The sequence below is a fragment of the Centruroides vittatus genome, unplaced genomic scaffold (assembly GCF_030686945.1).
Source record: "Centruroides vittatus isolate TY-2023 unplaced genomic scaffold, ASM3068694v2 contig_273, whole genome shotgun sequence".
Lineage (NCBI taxonomy): Eukaryota > Metazoa > Arthropoda > Arachnida > Scorpiones > Buthidae > Centruroides > Centruroides vittatus.
The window spans coordinates 1841446-1861643 of record NW_027121739.1 but is presented as its reverse complement, the minus strand read 5'-3'; the positions used below and the strand labels follow the sequence as shown (position 1 = coordinate 1861643).

At 28.5% G+C, this 20198-nt stretch overlaps 1 protein-coding gene across 3 annotated transcripts in view; it reads left to right on the top strand.

The window, feature by feature from the left end:
• LOC136971882 (ubiquitin-associated protein 1) overlaps window positions 1-20198 on the top strand; it is a 40576-nt gene that overhangs the window by 6465 nt on the left and 13913 nt on the right. For 2 of the 3 annotated variants that reach the window (XM_067266408.1, XM_067266409.1), the window contains exons 2-4: window positions 12581-12639; window positions 12714-12832; window positions 16659-17591. In XM_067266408.1, the coding sequence (XP_067122509.1) occupies window positions 12618-12639; window positions 12714-12832; window positions 16659-17591 (1074 nt within the window). In that variant the 5' untranslated portion in view covers window positions 12581-12617. The remainder of the gene's footprint in view (window positions 1-12580; window positions 12640-12713; window positions 12833-16658; window positions 17592-20198) is intronic. The other variant, XM_067266410.1, reaches the window with a different exon arrangement.

The following is a 20198-nucleotide window of genomic DNA, read 5'->3' as shown; positions in this document are numbered from 1 at the left end:
TATAATAAGTGCATTTATGCTATAATAAGTTTATTTAGCTATAATAAGTCAACGTGAGACATGACGAATCGCACGAGGCTAGTCGCCAACTATACCGCACAAATTAAAAATTCGCATTAAAAAAAATCGCACAAATAAAAATCGCACATAAAAAGAGCGCATAAAAACAGGTTTGACTGTATATTCAAATATCAAATGCTTTTTGTCTGTATTTTAGATAATTAAACATTTGGGTTCAAACACAACCACCATTATCTTAGATTCAAAATTTCAAATTATAAAATTTTGGTTAATGTTACCTATGGTAGCAAACATGGTGGCTTATCTCTGAAACAGTGGGGATGCACGTTCTAACCAAACCTAACTTATTCTAACAAATTACCCTCTATTCTAATAATTTGGTTGGCAATAATTATGGTAATTTATTAGAGTAGGTTAGGTTAGGTTAGAACATGCATCCCCACTGTTTGAGACGAGCCGCCATGTTCACTACCATAGGTAACATTAACCAAAATTTATTTTTGTAATTTATTTAAACTCATAAAATTTAATAATTTATTTATTAATTATTTTATGTAATTTTAATTTGCTCTGGCTCCTCAAAAGTTGATTTTTGGCATGTGGCTTCTATGGCCTCCTGGTAGAGAAAAACTAAATTAGAGTAGGATTTATCTTCATTTTGATTTCAAAAAGAGGAACAGAGAGCTAAATCATAATATTTTTATTTTTACTGGAAATCATCAAAATTACTTTTTAACTCATGTAATTATCTTCAGTTTGTACTTTAGAATTGTTGATACTTGTTTCTGAGAAATTCAGTTTAAATTTTTTCATTTTTTTTTCTATTTGTATAAGATTACTTTCTGCCTTTGAAGTGTGTATCTTTTACTGAGAATTTGAGCATTTCTCTGTTCATTTTGAATTAAAAGTATACTATAATTTATTGATATGGAGTGTTTTAAATGCATGTATTAGATTAAAATGATACTTTTGTTTAAAATCATTTCATAAAAATATTAATATTTGTTTGTATGTAAGTATGAATAAATATACCTGTGAATGGAATATATTTATCTTTTACTGTAGATATGTGCAGATTACCTCATTATTATATTGGGTTGTTTGGAAAGTAATTTCATTTTTTTATTACTTGAGGAATTAGATGTATTTTTACCAGCCAATTTTATTTTAAACCACATTTTCAGTATATACTTTGACAGCTGACATTTTACGGCTTATTTGTAAAAAATTTTGTTTGATTCTGTACAATTATTGTTTTTTTTTTTTTTTTTTTTTTTGTGACCCATCAAATACGGAAAATCGAAAGCATCATTTTCGGTATATTTTGCTTTTTTATAACTAAAAAATCAAAATGCTGTTCAAACAAGAAAAAAATTATGGTACGTGTTTGGAGAAGATGTGTTGAGAGAAAGACAATGCCAAAACTGGTTTACAAAATTGCATTCTGGCAATTTTAATATCGAAGATACACCACATTCTGGATGGCCATTTGAAGCCAATGAAAACAAAATAAAGGTACTGATTGAAGCAATCTGTTGTATAACAACACGTGAAATCACTAAGAGATTAAATCTCTTAAATTGAACCATTTATTATTACTTAAAACGAATTGGTTTCGTTTCAAAGCTCGGTATATGGATTCCACATGTTATTAAAGAGAGATGCTCTCTGTGGTGGGATTTTAAAGAAATTTTTTTTGAGCTTTTACCAGACAATTTAACAATTGATTCGAAAGTGTACTGCCATCAAGTAAACAAATAGAGCAATATCATCAAACAAAAAGGCCAGAATTGATCAACAAAGTGTAGTGTTTTACCATGATAATGCCAAATTCACACAAGTTCGGTAACTTGTCAGAAACTGTTATAGCTTAGATGGGATGTGTTATCACACCAACCATATTTGCCAGATCAAGCACATTCAGATTATTACTTGTTCTGGTCTATACAAATTTTTTTAACTGTAAGACATTTACTTGAAATGACAATGTCAAAAATCACTTGGATCAGTTTTTTGTAAACAACTGTCAAAATTTTTATGAATGTGAAATCATGCTACTACCAGAAACAATGACAACAGGTATTTGATTAAAATGGTCAATATATAATTCAATAAAATATTTATTTATTATAAGAATATTGCATTTATTTTTCTATGAAAAAAACAAAATTACTTTCTGAACAACCCAATAATAATAGGACGACTTAAATTTTTTTATTTAAAATAAAAATTACAAATATAATCATTGCTAAACAATTCTTTATATATAGTGATATAGTAGTTTATCATTTGTTGTTGTTTTTGTATTAAAACATTATTACAAACATAACACATTAATATTTATTTATTGTTTATTATAAGTGTTAAACAAATCTACTTCTAACATTTGATGTAAAAACAAACATTGATACTTAAATATTCAAATATAATACTTCTTATTTAATAACACAAAGCATAATTTTCTGTATTACTTTAAATTTAAGACATTTTTTTTCCACATTTCTGAATGTTTGTTGCAGATTCAAGACGTTTTGTTACTAAAAATAAGATTAAATTCCAGATGAAAAATAAACAGGAAAAAAAAATGCATCTTATGGAGTATAACATAAAAAATACATAAATTCTTTATGCATCTGGATACTTCTTAAAATTAATAATATCTATGAATCAGTTTCCAATTCTGTGAAAAACGTTATTACCGGAAGGCAGTGGCATCATTAGAGAGTAGACAGCACTGGGTGACACCAGAATAAAACATTTATGCAGTATTTTAGCAGAAAAATGTTTTTTTAAACTACTGTGATTACTTACAACAAAAATATTTCTTTGTAATTCTAGCTTATATGTATCAAAACATGGTATCTACAATGCTAAAACTCTCTGCTAATTTATTTTTGAATCTTCTAATGCATTTCAGTCAAAGCTGTCACTATTACCAAATTACAATACAAAATAGGCTATTTTACAAATACAATACAATACAATACAATTACAAAATAAATGTAAATGCATATAAGCCTTGCATAGGTTATAATTTAAAGGTGTAAGTTTAATTTTTCTAGTTGTTTGTTATTTCCATTATATTCAGTAATATACAGGAATTATGATTTATGAAGTAACATTAGTCTATACAAAAAAACATTTACTAAGAATTCTGTTTGGTCTGATATTAAAAGAAATACATGAAAGTGACACTATGAGTTACTGCACTAGATGACAACAAGCTTAGTGATGCAGCTGCTGGAAGGGTATATGTTAAAATTCTTTTAAAAAATTTATTGGAAAGATATTGAATTTTGAAGAACTCTTTTGATTAGGATCAAGCTCACTTTCTTATTTACAAGATGAGAGCTTTTTAAAATTAATGTGTTTTAAAAGATGTCTCTTTAAAGACATTTCAGAGCTGCTATGTATAATTCTACACAGCTTAGTTTATGTTCAATGGAAACTATTATATGCAGAAAATAGGAGTTTCACTAGGATCCCTTAGCAGTGGTTGCAGAAATCATGATTAGGATTATAGAAGTGTTGTAAGACCTGAGTAGCTATAAAATGTTTTAGTAGTACAGCAATATATGGACAATATAATCATCATATAAAAAGGGGAAAAGCAGAACAGAGTCCCCTACAGGATTCCTATCTGATAGCATGCTAGAATTAATACTTAAGAACCAATCTAGTCTTTGTTACATTTACTTTTTATATTACTTTATCACCAAAGGTAATAAATGACATGGAATTACAATACATAGGTGAGTTGTAAAGATGATTTTGTATGTTTGTATGTTCTCATAAATACAAGTTTACATTCCTGGCTATGATGGAGCTATGCTTGATGCTCAGCATGGAAATCACTAGAAAGGCTCTAAGGAACTCTGTATGCAATGCAAGAATCAATGGCATTCCCTCACAAGCACTGCTTACATTTGTACAAGATGTCATGAAAATCAGGGTCTAATTGAACATCCTTTGACCCTAAAGCTAAAAGCTTCTTTTTTTACTACTCTGGCTTTGCCAATAAGATCTGTGCAATAGCTTGCTAAGAAGCACAACGATTTTCTAATATAGAGAAGCCTTTCTGCTGTGAACAGTGTCAGAAATGATAAAAAGATTTGATTGCACATATACAAGTAGTCTATAGAATTTCAATCAGTAATGAAATGAGCACTACTGTAAATTTCATAGGAGCAATGTTCTCTGAGCATAAAAGAAGAAAGAACATCTTATAAATTGCTTAAGACATAAGGTGTGTTTTCATGTGTCAACCAGATTTCATTTAACCAGAACAGTTTATGGCATTTTTGTGTTCTTTTCTCTTCCAGTTTTGTTATGTTTAACAGAAATGGCTTGATGAGTCATTTAGCATCTTGGTCAAAGAAACTAAGAAGTTATTAATAATGCCATTTGCTAATGGATAAATAAAGTGCTTGAGGAACAATATAAACTGGAAATGATAAGGGAAGATAAAGACAAACAACCAATATTTGGTTAGCTACACAAAAATACTCCTGTAACACTGCCCTGGCACAAGTTATCTTAAGTTGAAATGTTAGGGCACCATGGAATCAAACAAAAGTATTACATCATCTGTATAATACACCTCTCAAAACCTCATTAGGGTCCAGAGAGATTTCAAGTGTTAACATTTTCAGACTCCTTCTGAGCTCTGCTTCAGGTTTTCTGCATTCTATGAATGGAACATGTATAGAAGAATCTTAGTTGAATTCAAATTTAAATCACTGTTACCAATAAACCTGATGGAGTTGAACATACATCATTACATAACCGGGCAAGTGCATTACATTGCTTGGATGGTGTCTTATTCATAGTGATGGATTGTACATACATTATTTGCATTGTGCGTGATTATTTGATTTTTTTCTCATAATTAATGCATATCCTCCTCTTGTCAGATGTAAAAATTTTCAGGGCCTCTATTGTGGATACCTTTGCCTTGCTTGATATAACAGAGCCTCAGTTTTGTCATCAGAGGCATATGTTATAAGGAGGTAAAACAAATATCACATGTGTGGTAATGTACGATCCATCACTATGAATAAGACACCATCCAAGCAATGTAATGCACTTGCTCAGTTATGTAATGACGTATGTTCAACTTCATCAGGTTTGTTGGTAACATAGTGATTTAAATTTAAATTTGTCCAAGGTTCCATTATACATGTTCCATTCATAGAATGCAAAATACCTGAAGCAGGGCTCAGAAGGAGCTTGAAAACATTTAACACTTGAAATCTGTCACTGGACCCTACTGAGGTTTTGAGAGATGTGTTATACAGTAAGTCCAGTTGGAAGGTGGAAGAACTATTAGATCATCTGACAATATTTGGATCTTTAAATGAATTTTGGAGTCAGAAGTGGAATCATAACCAAAAAAGGTGGATGTAATCTCCCAATCTCATTGTGTTATAAATTAAAAAGAAATAAAAATATATATCATTGCATCTGTCATGTCTAAGAAAAGCTGATAAAAAGTCAAAGTGCTTCTTTTAGATTGAATGATAGCATAGAAACCTTTTTCCAGAATGTTGAAGTCTGCTCTCTTCAGAGTCTGAGTATGACACCCAAATGCTTTTATTGCTATGTGAACTATACTCACAATAAACAGAAGCAAGATGGCAGGAAGTCATAACATGAAATGTAACTGGATTTGTAACTAGATTTCTGGTTGCCTTGAAAACTGGTTTTGTCAAAACAAGCCTGAAGAAAACTGATTTTAACTGGATTCTGGATTGTTGTAGACCATACAACAAGAATACCATTTTTAATTTGATTTTATATTTTGCTAATTAACTGAAATGAAATCATTTATATATAATTATTAAATAACATGAATTTTGTTGAAATTTAGATAATGTTTTAGCAACAGTTTAAAAAATGCTTTTAAAAAACTGAAATTATTCTTTGACATTTCCCAAGTTTATAAAAACAATTGCAAGTAAATCCACTCAAATCATATCTTTCTTGTTGTGGTTTCATTTGAAAAAGTTAGTTACAAAATCAAAATTATAATGATTGTGATTAAAATGTAGTAATTTAAGTGGAGTATCTTCATGTAATTATAACTTGAATAATTAATAAATTAATTAAATATTTTATCATACTTATCATAGTTTAACTTTTCATTATGAATTACTTAGCTCTCCAAATTTTGTAGTGATATGTCAGACTAGCATTTCTCACTAATTTATATCATCACTTACATGCATGTCATTCACATTTTTTTTATATAACCAATATTGATTCACGTCTGCATAAACAAAAAAACAAAGCAGAAATTTGAGTTTTGGTCACTCCATATAATACTTATCGAGTCATATACTTATATTATGATTTTTTTCTGGTTTTCTGCTTATATAAATATCATTGAAATAAATATTTTATCTATACTAGTAGGCCTATTGTATAGTTGATATCCATCTTTTCTTTCCTTCAATTGGTTGATTGGTGACAAACAGAAGAAATGACTTCCTATAAAATTTCTATATATTAATATTGTATATTGGCTGATATATGTTATTAATATACTGAGATTTTTATACGAAGTGATTTGTTTTTATTGAACATTTGTTCACATCACTAAACTAAAGAAAAATACATTAATAATGATCAGTCTGGCAGTAAGCCAGAATATGTTAACTAGCCTCTGGCTTTGGTTTTACTACTACTACTACTACTAAATTTATTAAACTAATATATCTTATATTTGGTACTTGAAGGAATCTGTTTATTCAATTCTTTCAATTAAATTTAATAGTGAAATATAACCTTACCTTTATATGATCTCGGTTTTTTAAGTGGTTAAATGCATTAATTTTTATGTGGTTTGAAATCTGTTCAGATACTTTTATTAATAAAAAATAAATATACATGAAACTTTGTAAATTAAATTTATAAATTTCAGAATTTTAAGCCAAAACAATATAACCGAATAATTGATAAAAATTTTTATCATAAATGCACAACATAACCAATTCAGAACTGAATCCAAAAACCACACTACAACCTTTGATAAACCAACAGTTTCAATTAGCTTCAGCTAACATTCATCACCATGTTCGATGGCCAAACTGTTCGAACAGTTGAACAAATGATGACCACAAGGCGATTTCAATAGGAACAAGAACTTGTGATTGCAATAGATGTATATATTTATTTGTTGTTGTATTTATTCATAAATATGCCACATTTATTCTGTTTGTTTTTGTTAAATGCTACAACCAATCATAATGAATGGCTTTGTTTTAAATTTAAGTTTAATTCACATTCAATGTTCCTTTCAATATTTGTATCAATTTCTGTCTAGAGTCCGGATAGAAAAATGATGATAAACATTCCACTTACATGAAAATAGCAGGTTTGAAAGCTTGTCTGGTCAGATGGTTCATGCAGATGTATCAAACTTGAATTGAAATTTATTAATCGTAACCACTTCCAAGAAATGATGTGCCTATAACCAAATTAAATCAATTATAAGTGATTTAATTTGATTACCTCAATTGTAATATAGTGAATTATAGCAGTTAAATAAATTAAACTTAATTACTTTTGAGGTTCTTTCAGCTTTTTTTTTTTTTTTTTCCAGATAAGTCTAAATCTTTACCTGTGCTGAACATCTTACAGATGGAATAAAGATAGAGTATTTGATTTAGAATAATTTTACACATTTATCATAAAGATAAAAGCATCTTTATGATGAATGTGTAAAATTATTCTGAATCAAATAGATTCAGAATCTAAGAATCTAGAAAAATCTCTATTATATCTCTATTTGAGATATATTCTTAGATTTTTCAGAGAGAAAACTGGAAGTATGACTACTTTGTCTGTCATTGATGCTTAATTTTAATACAAAACTCTGTGAATCTTCTGTGTATCTTCTATTACACAGCCATGCCACTAAATGATGACCATTTTTCAGGAACATTTCTATTTGAAATGCAAATAAAATAACCTCCAAACAACTGCCATTTCTTACATTTTGTCAGTGTCCATTGTTCAGAAATTTGACTGTATACAGTATTTTTCTACATTGAAAATTATATGAAATGAAGCATTAGTGAGAATAAACAGTTGTTCCAAACCAGTTTCTAACTATTCTTTAAACAATCTTAACACAAATTTCTAACAAATCTTTAAAAAATTTTGGTTAACTGACTTTTGGACCATCCTGTATATTACAAGTTGTTCTATTAAAATACATCTTGCAGACTTTATCTAAACTTGTATGGAATGTTCTTTGAATTCTATTTTGCATCAAAGCACATACTTTAAATACATACAGATAACCAAGCTTCAATTATATTAATAATCAAATAATAAAGCCAGATTAAATATCACACTAGAACTTTATTAGTTAGAATAGTTAATTAAATAGATATTATGTAATTTGGACTGAAGATAGGTAGTTACATTGCCTAATTTATTAAATTTAACATGATGTATTAAGAAATAGTCAATTAGCCAAGTTCTAACCCAAGAGTTAATCTGACATTATTGTTTTATTATTAGTGTACATTAACTTTTAGTAAATGATTCATTACTTTCAGAATTTATAAATGGCATCTAATGAAATTCACTACACTATGTGGTAGAAAATACACATTTTTATATGAATTTTTAAACTTTGTTACTGTGCTACGTCAGTACCATCTCTCTTGTATTTTACCTGCATCTATTGTCAACAAATCTTATAGCAAAACAATGTCAAATTTTCAAGCTATAATAAGGCTAAGTTAATAATTAGATACAAATAATTTGTCTTCAAGCAGACAGTTAAACCTACTTTTGGAGCAAGTTACTTTGTATCTCATTATTAACTTAACCGTATTATAGCCCATTAATTTGGCAGATCCTCTGACTTTAATCAAAAATTGGGTTTGTGGAATTATTGTTTATAGACAAATGTTATATGCCATAAGATATATTTTCTGCAATTTGTAATTATTAAGTCTCAAACTATGTATGTAAATTTTTCTAGAATGCATGTAAATTTCCAAACAAATATGGACTTCAGATATTCAAAATGTGTTTGAGACATACATAACTCAAACAAAATACAAATCAGTTAGAAATGAATAATCTTTACACATAGGTAGGTCTTCTGATAGACCTAATCACCTGTAAGCAAAGAAATCTAGAGTTTTCTGTCTGACTGGAAGTCTAATTCTAAAAATTGTCATCAGGGAAACCTAATTCCAACAAAAGTGTAAAATTCTAGTCAAAACTAAGACATTCTTTTTTATAAGGATTGGCTAGCATCTCCTTATTCAATAGAAAAAAATTATTATATTTACACAACTGGATTTTTCAATATATTAAATTTTATTGAAAAAGGTGCTGTAATTAAACTAAACAATGAACTAAAATGAATTTCTCTAGACTGTAGAAGTACAGAAAGTTAGATTGTGTTTCAGATTATATTATAAACATTGTTATACATGAGAAATGTGTGCGTATAATACATATGTACTCACATACATTGTGATTAAATATATATATACATAATCTCTCAATTTATAAACATGTTATGTTATAACTTATCAGCCATTATATTCTTTTAATCATAGCCTATTTTCCAAGACTTAACCTGCATAAAAGCAGGATTTATTTTTATCTCGGATAAATGCTTCTCAGATTTTTTTGTTTTAATATTTCTTAAAAAGTTTCCTGTTTCTTTCCTTAAACTACATCATTTCTTTAAATATAAATTTTGTCACTACACTGCTGATTCATTAGTCATTATATATAATTTTAAAACCAGTTTTTATGATGTAAACCTGCTTTTAACAGAGTTTTTTACTCTAAAAGTGTTATAATCTATATATAAATTTTAGGATAAGATAAATGTGATAATTAGTAGTTCCCCCCCCCCATACAGCAGCAATTTGTCTGGCAACATGTTAGTAGTTTGATTGCATAGTTACAAGTTACAGGATGACTCAGATTAAGGTGCGAGAAACCTAGATTAAAATGTAGATAAACTAGGTCGTTTGTGTCTTAAGATATCCGAAACAATATATAAAATTTGTTTTCAGATGAGACTTGTTGAATTTTTACTGGTTTCAGGAATAATTTTTTAGTTTGTCAAATTTTAATTTAATAAATTATGGCCTGATTAACATTAAAACTAATAAAAACTAGTGAATGGCCAGGATGACAACTACATTTTAAAAAATTGACAAGCTTACTATTTACTAGTTTTATTAATGCTAATATATACACATTTATGATTTTATCCATTGCCAAAGGAAAACTTATTTTACATGATTTACATATTAAGGCAGGTAAGAGCCTAAAATAAAGGGTCAACTCTGCCATAAGAATATTTATTTGTGGTGTGTGAAAAGGATGAAGAAAGATGCCAAATCCTTTTCTTCTTTTGATTTTTTGTGAAAAATTTTCTTGTAAATTTTTAAAATGTAGCCTGATTTTTTAAGAGCCAAACATAGCTGAAGCTAGATTATTTTGGGAGTAAAATTTAACTATTGACAAAGAATTTTTTGGCCTAAAGATAAAAAAATTCATCTTGTACTAAAGCACAATTGTTTCTAGACATTTAGTGTTCCAAAAATTGGTTAACTGGAATATATTTTTTAAGATTAATTTATGATTGGGAAATTTTTCATTAAGCAAAGGATCATGCAAAATTCTAAAGATTAATTCAACAGACTGTTTGGTCCTTAATATTTTCTTCAGCAATGTTTTAAAATAAAAATTATCCACCAACCAAAGCCGAAATTATCAGGCTGGAAATGGCTATAATGGCCGTCAATGGTCATAGCTTATACTTAGATATACTGGAAGGGGAGATTGGACCGAAGGTCCGGGTAGAGTAACTGGTAATGTGTCTGCACGGATAGCAGAAGTTGCAGGTTCAAGTCCCGCTTCGGGCCGATTCTTTTCTTCCAGTTCGGTCTAAATTATTTAAATTATTTAATTAAATTATAATTATTAAATTTAGCAAGAGATTGTGCCTAACGCCACACTCTAATAGCAAATTATCTTGTAATTTATAATTATTATAGCCATTTTTAGCCTGATAATTTCGGCTTTGGTTGGTGGTAGCTTTATATATTACAGGTTGGCTGATGATGTTTGTTTAAAAATTAACCATTTATATAATAAGTTGTAAACATGCTATATAATTTTTGATGATAGTGTTTTTATTACTTTTCCTTCAAAGTGCATAATATTGTAATATGTACATAATACTGATCTTTTTCACTTTATACAAGTGAAAACCATATTCATATTATCTATATTTTATACATTATCGTTAATTAAATTTTATCATTTATATCCCAATTTATTTTAATCTGTATTACATTTAATTGTTATCTAATGTAATAACTGTTAAATTTTTTATTGATATAACTAAAAAAATTAAATTACGTTTAACTGAAGAATGAAGAGATTGTCTCATTATAAAATCAAAATTTTATCTCAATTGTATAAGATAGTGAAAATAAACTTTGACATATTTCTTCTGTGTTTGTTTATGATAATAAATAGCTTCCTACTTGTCTGTAAATAGTCATTTGGTCAACATGTCTGAAATTTTCTAAGATAATCTAATTGATATCGTAATAAACTAGCATAACAAATTTGTAGATAAACATTTTCCTTCAAATGTTTACAAAATTTGCTTAAAATTTAAATAGTTAACAGTTACTTTAATGAATAAGTGCTAATTTATCTAAGTTTTAGGTTTTATGATAAAATATTGTTAATTTGTAAGACAGTTAGATTTATATGAATTTATTTTAATGTGAAAAAATTTAATGAAATTGTAAAAGGAGGAAATTCTCTAAAAGGGAAGTTGTACACTCCTAACTTTTGTCATTCCTTATCAGTAAAGAATAGCTATTGTCGTAAAAATTATTCACGTACTAATAGCAGTTATAAATAATGTTTGCAGTGGTGATTTTTTTTAATGGTGAAGGTATATTATTTTAATGCATTATTGTTTGATTAATTAGTGCAATATAAGCTGATAATTTTATAAGAAGCAGCTTAAACAAATGTTGGAGTTTTTTATGGTAATTATCAATTAAATTTGTGGTTTTTTTTAATTACAAAAAGATAGGCAACCGATAATTTTTATAAATTTTTTCCCCCCTTCTAAAATATTGCTACTGTAGTTGCTTGGCTGTGTGCCAGCTTGTGTTTCTATAGCAAAAAAATTCTTTTCCTTGATTAATCGTTAGATTATTGTGATGTGAATTCTTAGATTTTTCTTATGTTCTATTGAAAAATATATTAAATAATCTGTTATCCTTATTTGTACTTCCTGTAAGAATGACTTATTTTTAAAGTAAACACTATAATTTTATTGGTAACAATTGTCAAGAGTTTACTTGCGTGCTTGAATGATTTTCTTTTTTAATATGAATTCAGTTGTGAAATTTGTCTCACCAAAATTCTTTAAATTTGTACAGGATTATTCATTGGAGTTATTGACATTTAAGTTTTATAAAATTATATATTAACAAGAATTTGGAGGAAATTTCATTTAGTTTACTCTTTATTTGCATTTCAGACAGCCCTTAAAGGTGATTAGTTTCACAAATATTTCAATGGCTCATGGAAAGAAAGATGGTAATTTTAATTAGAATTATTCACAGTTTATATAATTAAAACATATTTTAATATAACTTAATTTTTGTTTTAAGGTTTCAGCTATATAGATGGTATTCCTATTAAAGTTATTGAAAAATACCGCCCTCCAAGAAAAGTCATGTTACCCATTACTTGCCATATTCCCGATCTGACACCATTGCTAAAAGAAGAGGTGAGTTATAAAATTTTGATTTTTAATCTAATTTAAGGGAATGTCATTTCACTAAAAATAAGTTTGTTACTTAAGTGAACTTTTTATTGCTTAACGTAAGAAATAAAACATCCACTTTAATGTGCATTACTACAGAGAATACAGAATATAATTGTTCTTGAGTAATGATCTGTAATGTAGATTATACATTTTATTTATAAAACAAAAATAAAACTTGAGTTAATTTAGCTTTTAAGAAATTATTCTTGATGCTGACATTTTCTTAGTTGCATTCTTTATCAATATCTTGAGGCTGTAAAGCTTTAAATAAACTTTTTTAACCTTAAAAGTGACATTGAAAATATAAAATTATTTGACTGTATTATGAATACTTATAATTTTTCTAATTTATTTTCACACTTTCTTTCATTTTTAATATTGGAACACATTACCCTCTATTTTAATCATAAAATTCTGAGATTTATTAACATTAAACATTTCAAGACAAAACTGTATTGTCATAAGATCTAATATGCCACTCTAAACAATTTTATTAAATGTAAACAATTCAAAGAATTTTAATAATTTTAAACAAACTCTTCTAAGAATATATTTAAACCAATTGACAGTTTCTAAAACATTGAAATTTAGAAGAGTTAAAGCCAGATAGATCTGGCAGATTTTGCAGTGCCCAATTCATGGAATGTTCTTTCTTGTAAGGATTCTAAAGAAGCTTACAATCATGACATAATCATGAATAAAGTGATTTTGACTCTTGGGTATTGGTTATAAAGTTGTTATTTCGTGATACCAGAGATAGAATTACAACTTTATAACCAATATACAAAAATTTTTGAAAAAGAATTTATTCAAAATTATTTAAAACATCTTCGTTTCATTTTATTTATGGTTAATGTTCAGAGAGACTAAGATTGGAATATTACATTTGATACGAAACAGTTTACTCTGAAAAATTGTTTAATCTTAATAAATCCTAAACATTTCAAACTGTTTTGAGATTTATGATTGACATGATTTTTTTATGGAGTCATTTATCTTTGATGAGTGGATTGCGTCAATTATTCTTTACAGATGTATTCAAAATTGTATACTTTGATACCTGAATTAGTTATTCAATAAATGTTTGAATAATTGTAGAAACTAATTTAAAAATAATGAGATATAAAAAAATATTCGAAAATATTTGGTAGTATGAAAGTTTTAAATAAAACATACATCCAAAGTATTGTTTATAAATATATACACAGCAAATGCAATTTTTAAATATTTCAGCATCAAAAAATGTGTGTTTCCTAAATGTTAAGACAAAACAGTTTAAGGGAGTTTCATACTAGTTTTATTACTTACAATATTATAAATCAATATGTTTACCTTCATTTCTGTTGAATTTCATATACTAAAAATATTTACTATAAAAAAAAAATTTTGGTTTAATTATAGCTGGGCAATTTAGGAATGCTTTCCATAGAATAATAGTTTGATTTATGGGCAGTCAGTTAACTTGTAAATAGGGTTTCTCAAATGGGATTCTGGTTATTTTTTTAACCCGGGAAATCCCACAGATTTCTTATTTTGTGTTAAGGTTGAGGAAATTTTGCAAATAGAAAGTATGATTAACTCGTAAACTGTCAGAATACATTTGTATTTATTTTAAACCTACTTATTAGTTTTTAAATTTTTGCTTGTTATGGCATGTCACAAATGGTCAATAATCAATACGTAGCTTATTTGTGGCAGGACTCTGAAAATTCTTTACTTCTCAGAACTTGTAGTATCTGGAATAATTGTGCTTATGCTGTCTTAATTTTTAACTGCCCAGTAGCTTCAATAACTGCATAACACCAGATTGTGCAAATTGAGCATGGTTACAACAAGTACAAAGTGTGCAAGTATGAAGTTTTTCTTCATAAACCTGATTATTAAAGCCAAACGAATTGCTGAATTATCGGGCTATAAGCTTGATGTCGTTATTAAAGTAGCTGAGGTATACAAATCAAGAATACATCAGCACCCATTTTAACAGTCTGGTGGCCATCCTTTCGGATGGCAAATCCATTCTCCAGGCTGTCGCTAATGTCAGTTTTTCCTCCCTGGCGGTCATTATCAACCTTGTTGCCACAATCAGTTCACATCCTACACCCTTTGAAATCTGATGGACTCCGGGTCACATCAGTATACATATTAACGAAGCCGCTGACCAGGCAGCGAGCAATAACACTCCCACCAGCTCCTGGTGGAGGCCTCTCATGGCACGTGACCTCATCTGTAGTTTGCGGGAATCAATAATTTGTACTCACACTGACACCTGGTCCAGTATTCTCCGGAGTAAAAGTCACAACCATCTCCGTCCTTTCTCCTCTTGGATCTATCATCACGCATTGTCATGTCACACTTTAACTCTATTCGCCCGTCTTCACACTGATACGGCCCATTGAATGGGTTTCTTTACTCTCGACGCCTGTGCATCTCACCTGATTGTCCCCATTGTGACTTGTCAGAAACTTCTTCTCACTATTGGCTAGTTTGCCCGCAGTATGCGCGGGCCCGCCAAGAATTGAGTCGTTCCTTGACCTTGGACCTGTCCATCATTTGTAACTTAACTCCCATATACTGGCCTCCAGCCGACCTTCCTTCTCGTCAACATATGGAAGCCTTGGAACGTTTTGTGTACCGATCTAACTGCTTCGCCTAATAGCTAAGTGGTGCGCCTCAGAGAAAAAGCCAACAGGCTAGAGTCTCCATATTAACAAAAGAAAGAAAGAAATCAAGAATACTAGAGAGCAAAAGAAGTACTGCAACATATCTCGAAAATGAACTAGAAGTCTGCCAGGCTACAGGTGAAAAAACGCATAACATCTGTCTTCTCTTAAATGCATTAAAGAAGATTTTACCCACATGAATCGGAAAGGGCATTCTTGGTAGTGGGACTTTTCATTACTAAAATAAGAATCAGATTCAGTGATCAGAGTATTGCATTTTTGTTGTTGTTGTTGTTGTTGTTGTATGCAGTTTCCATCAAACTTTAATAAATTTTTTTCTATTTGTGAAAATTTCTACGTAATTCAAAGGTAATTTTTAATATATATCTTACACAGCATTATTAATATGAATTTGGAGGTTGCAGAACATATTAAATTACTTTAAAAAATAAAAAATAATTATATCATTTGATTTCATGATATTTTGTATATTTTAAAAATAATTCATTTAATTCTGGAAAACAGTTTACTTTTATTCTGGAATCCCAGGACAAGCAAAAGAACGGGAAATGAGAAACCCTACTTGTAAACCAAGTTAATGGATTTTTCCAAAATACTTTTATTTGAATTATCACTTTTTTTTTTAAGAAAGGAAAATTCCTTACTTTACAAATGACAAATTTCTGAAACTGAGATATTCTATCTTCTTTAGACTGTTCCAAATCATTAAAAAATAATTAAAATGATTTTTTAAGACTATTATGTACTTGATGGAACTTAGCTTCATTTCATTGAGCACTAACTGATTAAGAACAAATATAATTTGATCATAAATTATGTTAAGTTCTATTTTATCAGAATTTAAAAATTAAGATAGAATTTTTAATTTATATGGATTTAAAAGATATTTAAAGCATTTCATAATAAATTTTTTTAAATCTTGATTTGAGACACTTTCTGGATTAAATTATCTATAATTATTCAGAAAAAAGATATTTTCACCAAAGCATTGCATTACTTACCAAATAATTTATCTATAAATTAAAAATATTAATAATTAAATTAATATAAACAAATATAATAACTTAGTTTTAAATACAAGTATTGATTTTGAACTTTCTTTACAGTATGACTTTTCTTTGGAAAACAAAGTTTTGAAATGGACAGAAAATTACAGACAAGAAATAAAAGAAGTAGAAGAGGCAAAAAGGAAAAATATGGCTTCCGAAACAGAATTTACAAAACCAGATATTTTGAGTGAATTAAAATTGCCAGATAGTGAAGAAAAGGTAATGCAAAGTGCCATCTGTGAAAAACAGACAGACAGTGATATACCTGTGAATGCAAATTTTGTTCCAAAATGGCAAATACATTCAATACTAGAACCTCAACAAGTTCCCTGTCAGTCAGTAAGTAATGGGTTAGAAAATGTTAGATTAAGAAATATTAATATTTCTGACTTTGAAAGTGAATCTACCAGTCCATTTGATTATGTAGAACTCCAAACTATCAATGATTTAGAAGAGTTGAATAGTGTCTTCCAAGACATGAATGTCGTGAAACACAGTACGAATAATTCTCTTGAACAAAATAACCCTTCGAACGTTTCGTTAGATGTAGGTGTTTGCCACACGAATTGGGATTTTCAAAACAGATTTCAGTTCGGAAATGATAGAACTGTTATGAAACGCACGCTTTCGCAACCCATCTTTGAATCGGCCATGCGCCATCAAAATCACTCTGCAAATCAGTTTGTTGCCACATCGGTGACAAGTAACCCATGCTTGAAACAAAATACTCTAGAGAATTCTTATAAAATGTATTCGGCCTCGTTGGGAAATCCACCAACCGAGGGTAGTGCCCTATTTAATAATACATATAACTCTAGTGGTAAAGATTCTAACTGTTCCCCTTATTCTTCATTAAGTGCTTCTGGAATCAGAAACTCTAGAAGTATTTCAGATTTAAGAAAAATTACAGATTCAAATGCAGAAGAGGATCACACATCCTGGAGACCAAACACACCTCCACTTAAATCTTCTAAATCTGTTTCTGTAGATGTGAGTATTTTTTTATTTATTTTAATCTCATAAATATGTTCTTTTAATATCTAAAGGCTAGTTCTCATAATTTACAGAAAAATTTTGCATTTATTATAATTTATTTTAGATAAATGCAAAATTACTTACAAAATGTTTAAAGACTATTTTAGATAAATCTTCCATAAAATACGTCATATGGAAGTAATTGATATATTGCAAATTGTGTTTGTCTGTGGAACATATATTTTATTTATTATGTAAGGGGCAAAACATGTTAATGAAAGATTTTAATAAAAATTTAGTTTTATGCTAATGATAAGCTAATAGTATCATATTTGTATGAAACTTTTTGTTGTGTTCATACTAGATGTAATGTAGTTTTCTATTTGACTCGAGTACCATTTACTTATTAATTTGCAATACATGCTAATTTCAGATGAACTGTTTCCTTACAATAAATTCCATGTATGAAAAACTTATTGTTATTCCAGTTTTTAGCACGTTCCACTATAGTGGTGAAGTGCTTATGTTAGGACTTTTGTCTGTCTGTCAGATTTCCATGCACATGTGCAATGACTTCTTCTGTTATGTAAGTGTTATGTTCTGTTCAGTCCATTTATTTACGCATGTCTACGCACATGCACAACTACTATTTGATTTCAAGAATTTATAAAATTTATTTTAAACAAAATTAATATTTGATTCACTTTTGTGGAGTGTGCTATCAGATCGGCTTGACCAAGATTGTTTGATATTGTTGACTTGTCTTAATTAGATTTCAAACTTTCTTTATTCAGCTCTTTACTAAACTTATTCTTTCCATTACTGATCTAATTTTCTTTGATCTAAATTTTTTCTCTAAAATTTTTTTTGACCTAAATTTGAATGTAAACTCCTTTTTCAATTCAGCATTTCCTTTATTTCCTTTTCTCTTGTAGTTGTTAGCCCATTGCTTTCTTCAGTAGGATTTCAGAACTGATTATTTTTACATGACCGAACTGCATTAACTGTTTTTTCTTTTTCTTAATTTTTTCTAAGATTATACTTGACCCTTCTTACTTTGACTTATGGATTAGACCCATATTGGACTTACTGGATTAGATCCATACATATGGTACTTATTAACCTGACTTATGGATTAGATCTGTAAGTCAGCTTAATAAGTACCATATGATATGTATTCTTTCTCTTACTCTGACAATATTTTTATCCCAGAGTACTGAATTTAGGGGTCCAGTAATTCTTCTTGCTTGAAATTGTATTTCTATTGTTTCACTTTTACTGTTTATTTTTTAAAAATATATTGTATTCATTACACCAGAAAATTATTATATTAAGATCGATCATTTTCAGACATTGCACAGTTTTTATCATTATCATTTATATTTGTGAAAATTAAAGGTGATATCTGAAAGAAAAGCATTATTCTAGGTTTTTGAAACTTAGTCTATTTCATTGGGTATTTGAGAAAAATTATATATTCATAATGTACACCAAACTTTTTGAGTAGATAGTAAAAACATTTGAATTCCTTTGATGATAATTATTTGAAACTGGATGAGATGTTATCTGTTATATGATTAATTTTTATAAACATGTATATTAATTGAAAGTTACAATTTAATTTTGTCTTTCATCCTTTTAATATAGCATTTATAATGTTTTAAAAATCACACAGATCTACAAACTACTTTCTATAGTCATTCCTTCTCTAATACATTTTTCTAGCCTGTATACAGTTTGATAAAAATGTGTATGAACCAACCTTTATCAACATTGTCTATTGTCTTTTCTGACTTAAAATCATATCTAAATAATAAAAAGCTCTGTTAATATCCTCTGAAATCAGAATATTAGTATTTCTAATATAATTCATTTTGTAATTTTTCTGTATTGAGTTTATCGCAATACAATTAAAAGATTAAACTAAAAACATTTGTAAATCAGCAATAATGTTTCATTTTTTACAATTATTTATTATATAATTTTATTTCTGTATGGTCTGATGTAAATGCTAATCTCTAATATTAAACTGGTTTAAGATAGCTACTAAACAGTTTGTACCAACTTATGTTCTTATGTGATGATTTTACAAAATAATTATTGATTTTTTGAGATTTCTCTTATAGATTATCACAATTAGTTTCTAACACACCAATTAGTTAACACCTTATATGCTGTACTTTCATTAATATCTAATTTAATACATAATCTTGTTTAAAATTTAGTATTTGGAGAACAGATTATATCTTGTGATATCTATGAGGGTCATTCTAAAAGTAAAGAACATTTGTTTCTCTAGATATTTTTATTTAAGATAATGAAACAAAACTTATTTTACAACACACATGATATCTTAGATATTTTTCTATGTAGTCACTATACAAATTTAAACACTTGTCAAAGTGTATCACCAGCTTTTCTATGCCTTCTGCACACTCAGTTACTGCCAAGTTCTTGAACCAGTCATTAATGGCCTCTTTCAGATCGTTGTCACTTTCATAGTGGTTCCCATCCAAAAACTTCTTCAATTTGGAGAAAAGATGGTAATCATTCAGAGTCAAGTCCAGGCTATAAGGAGGATGTTCAAAAACTTCTCACTTAAACTGCTGAAGCAAGTTCTTT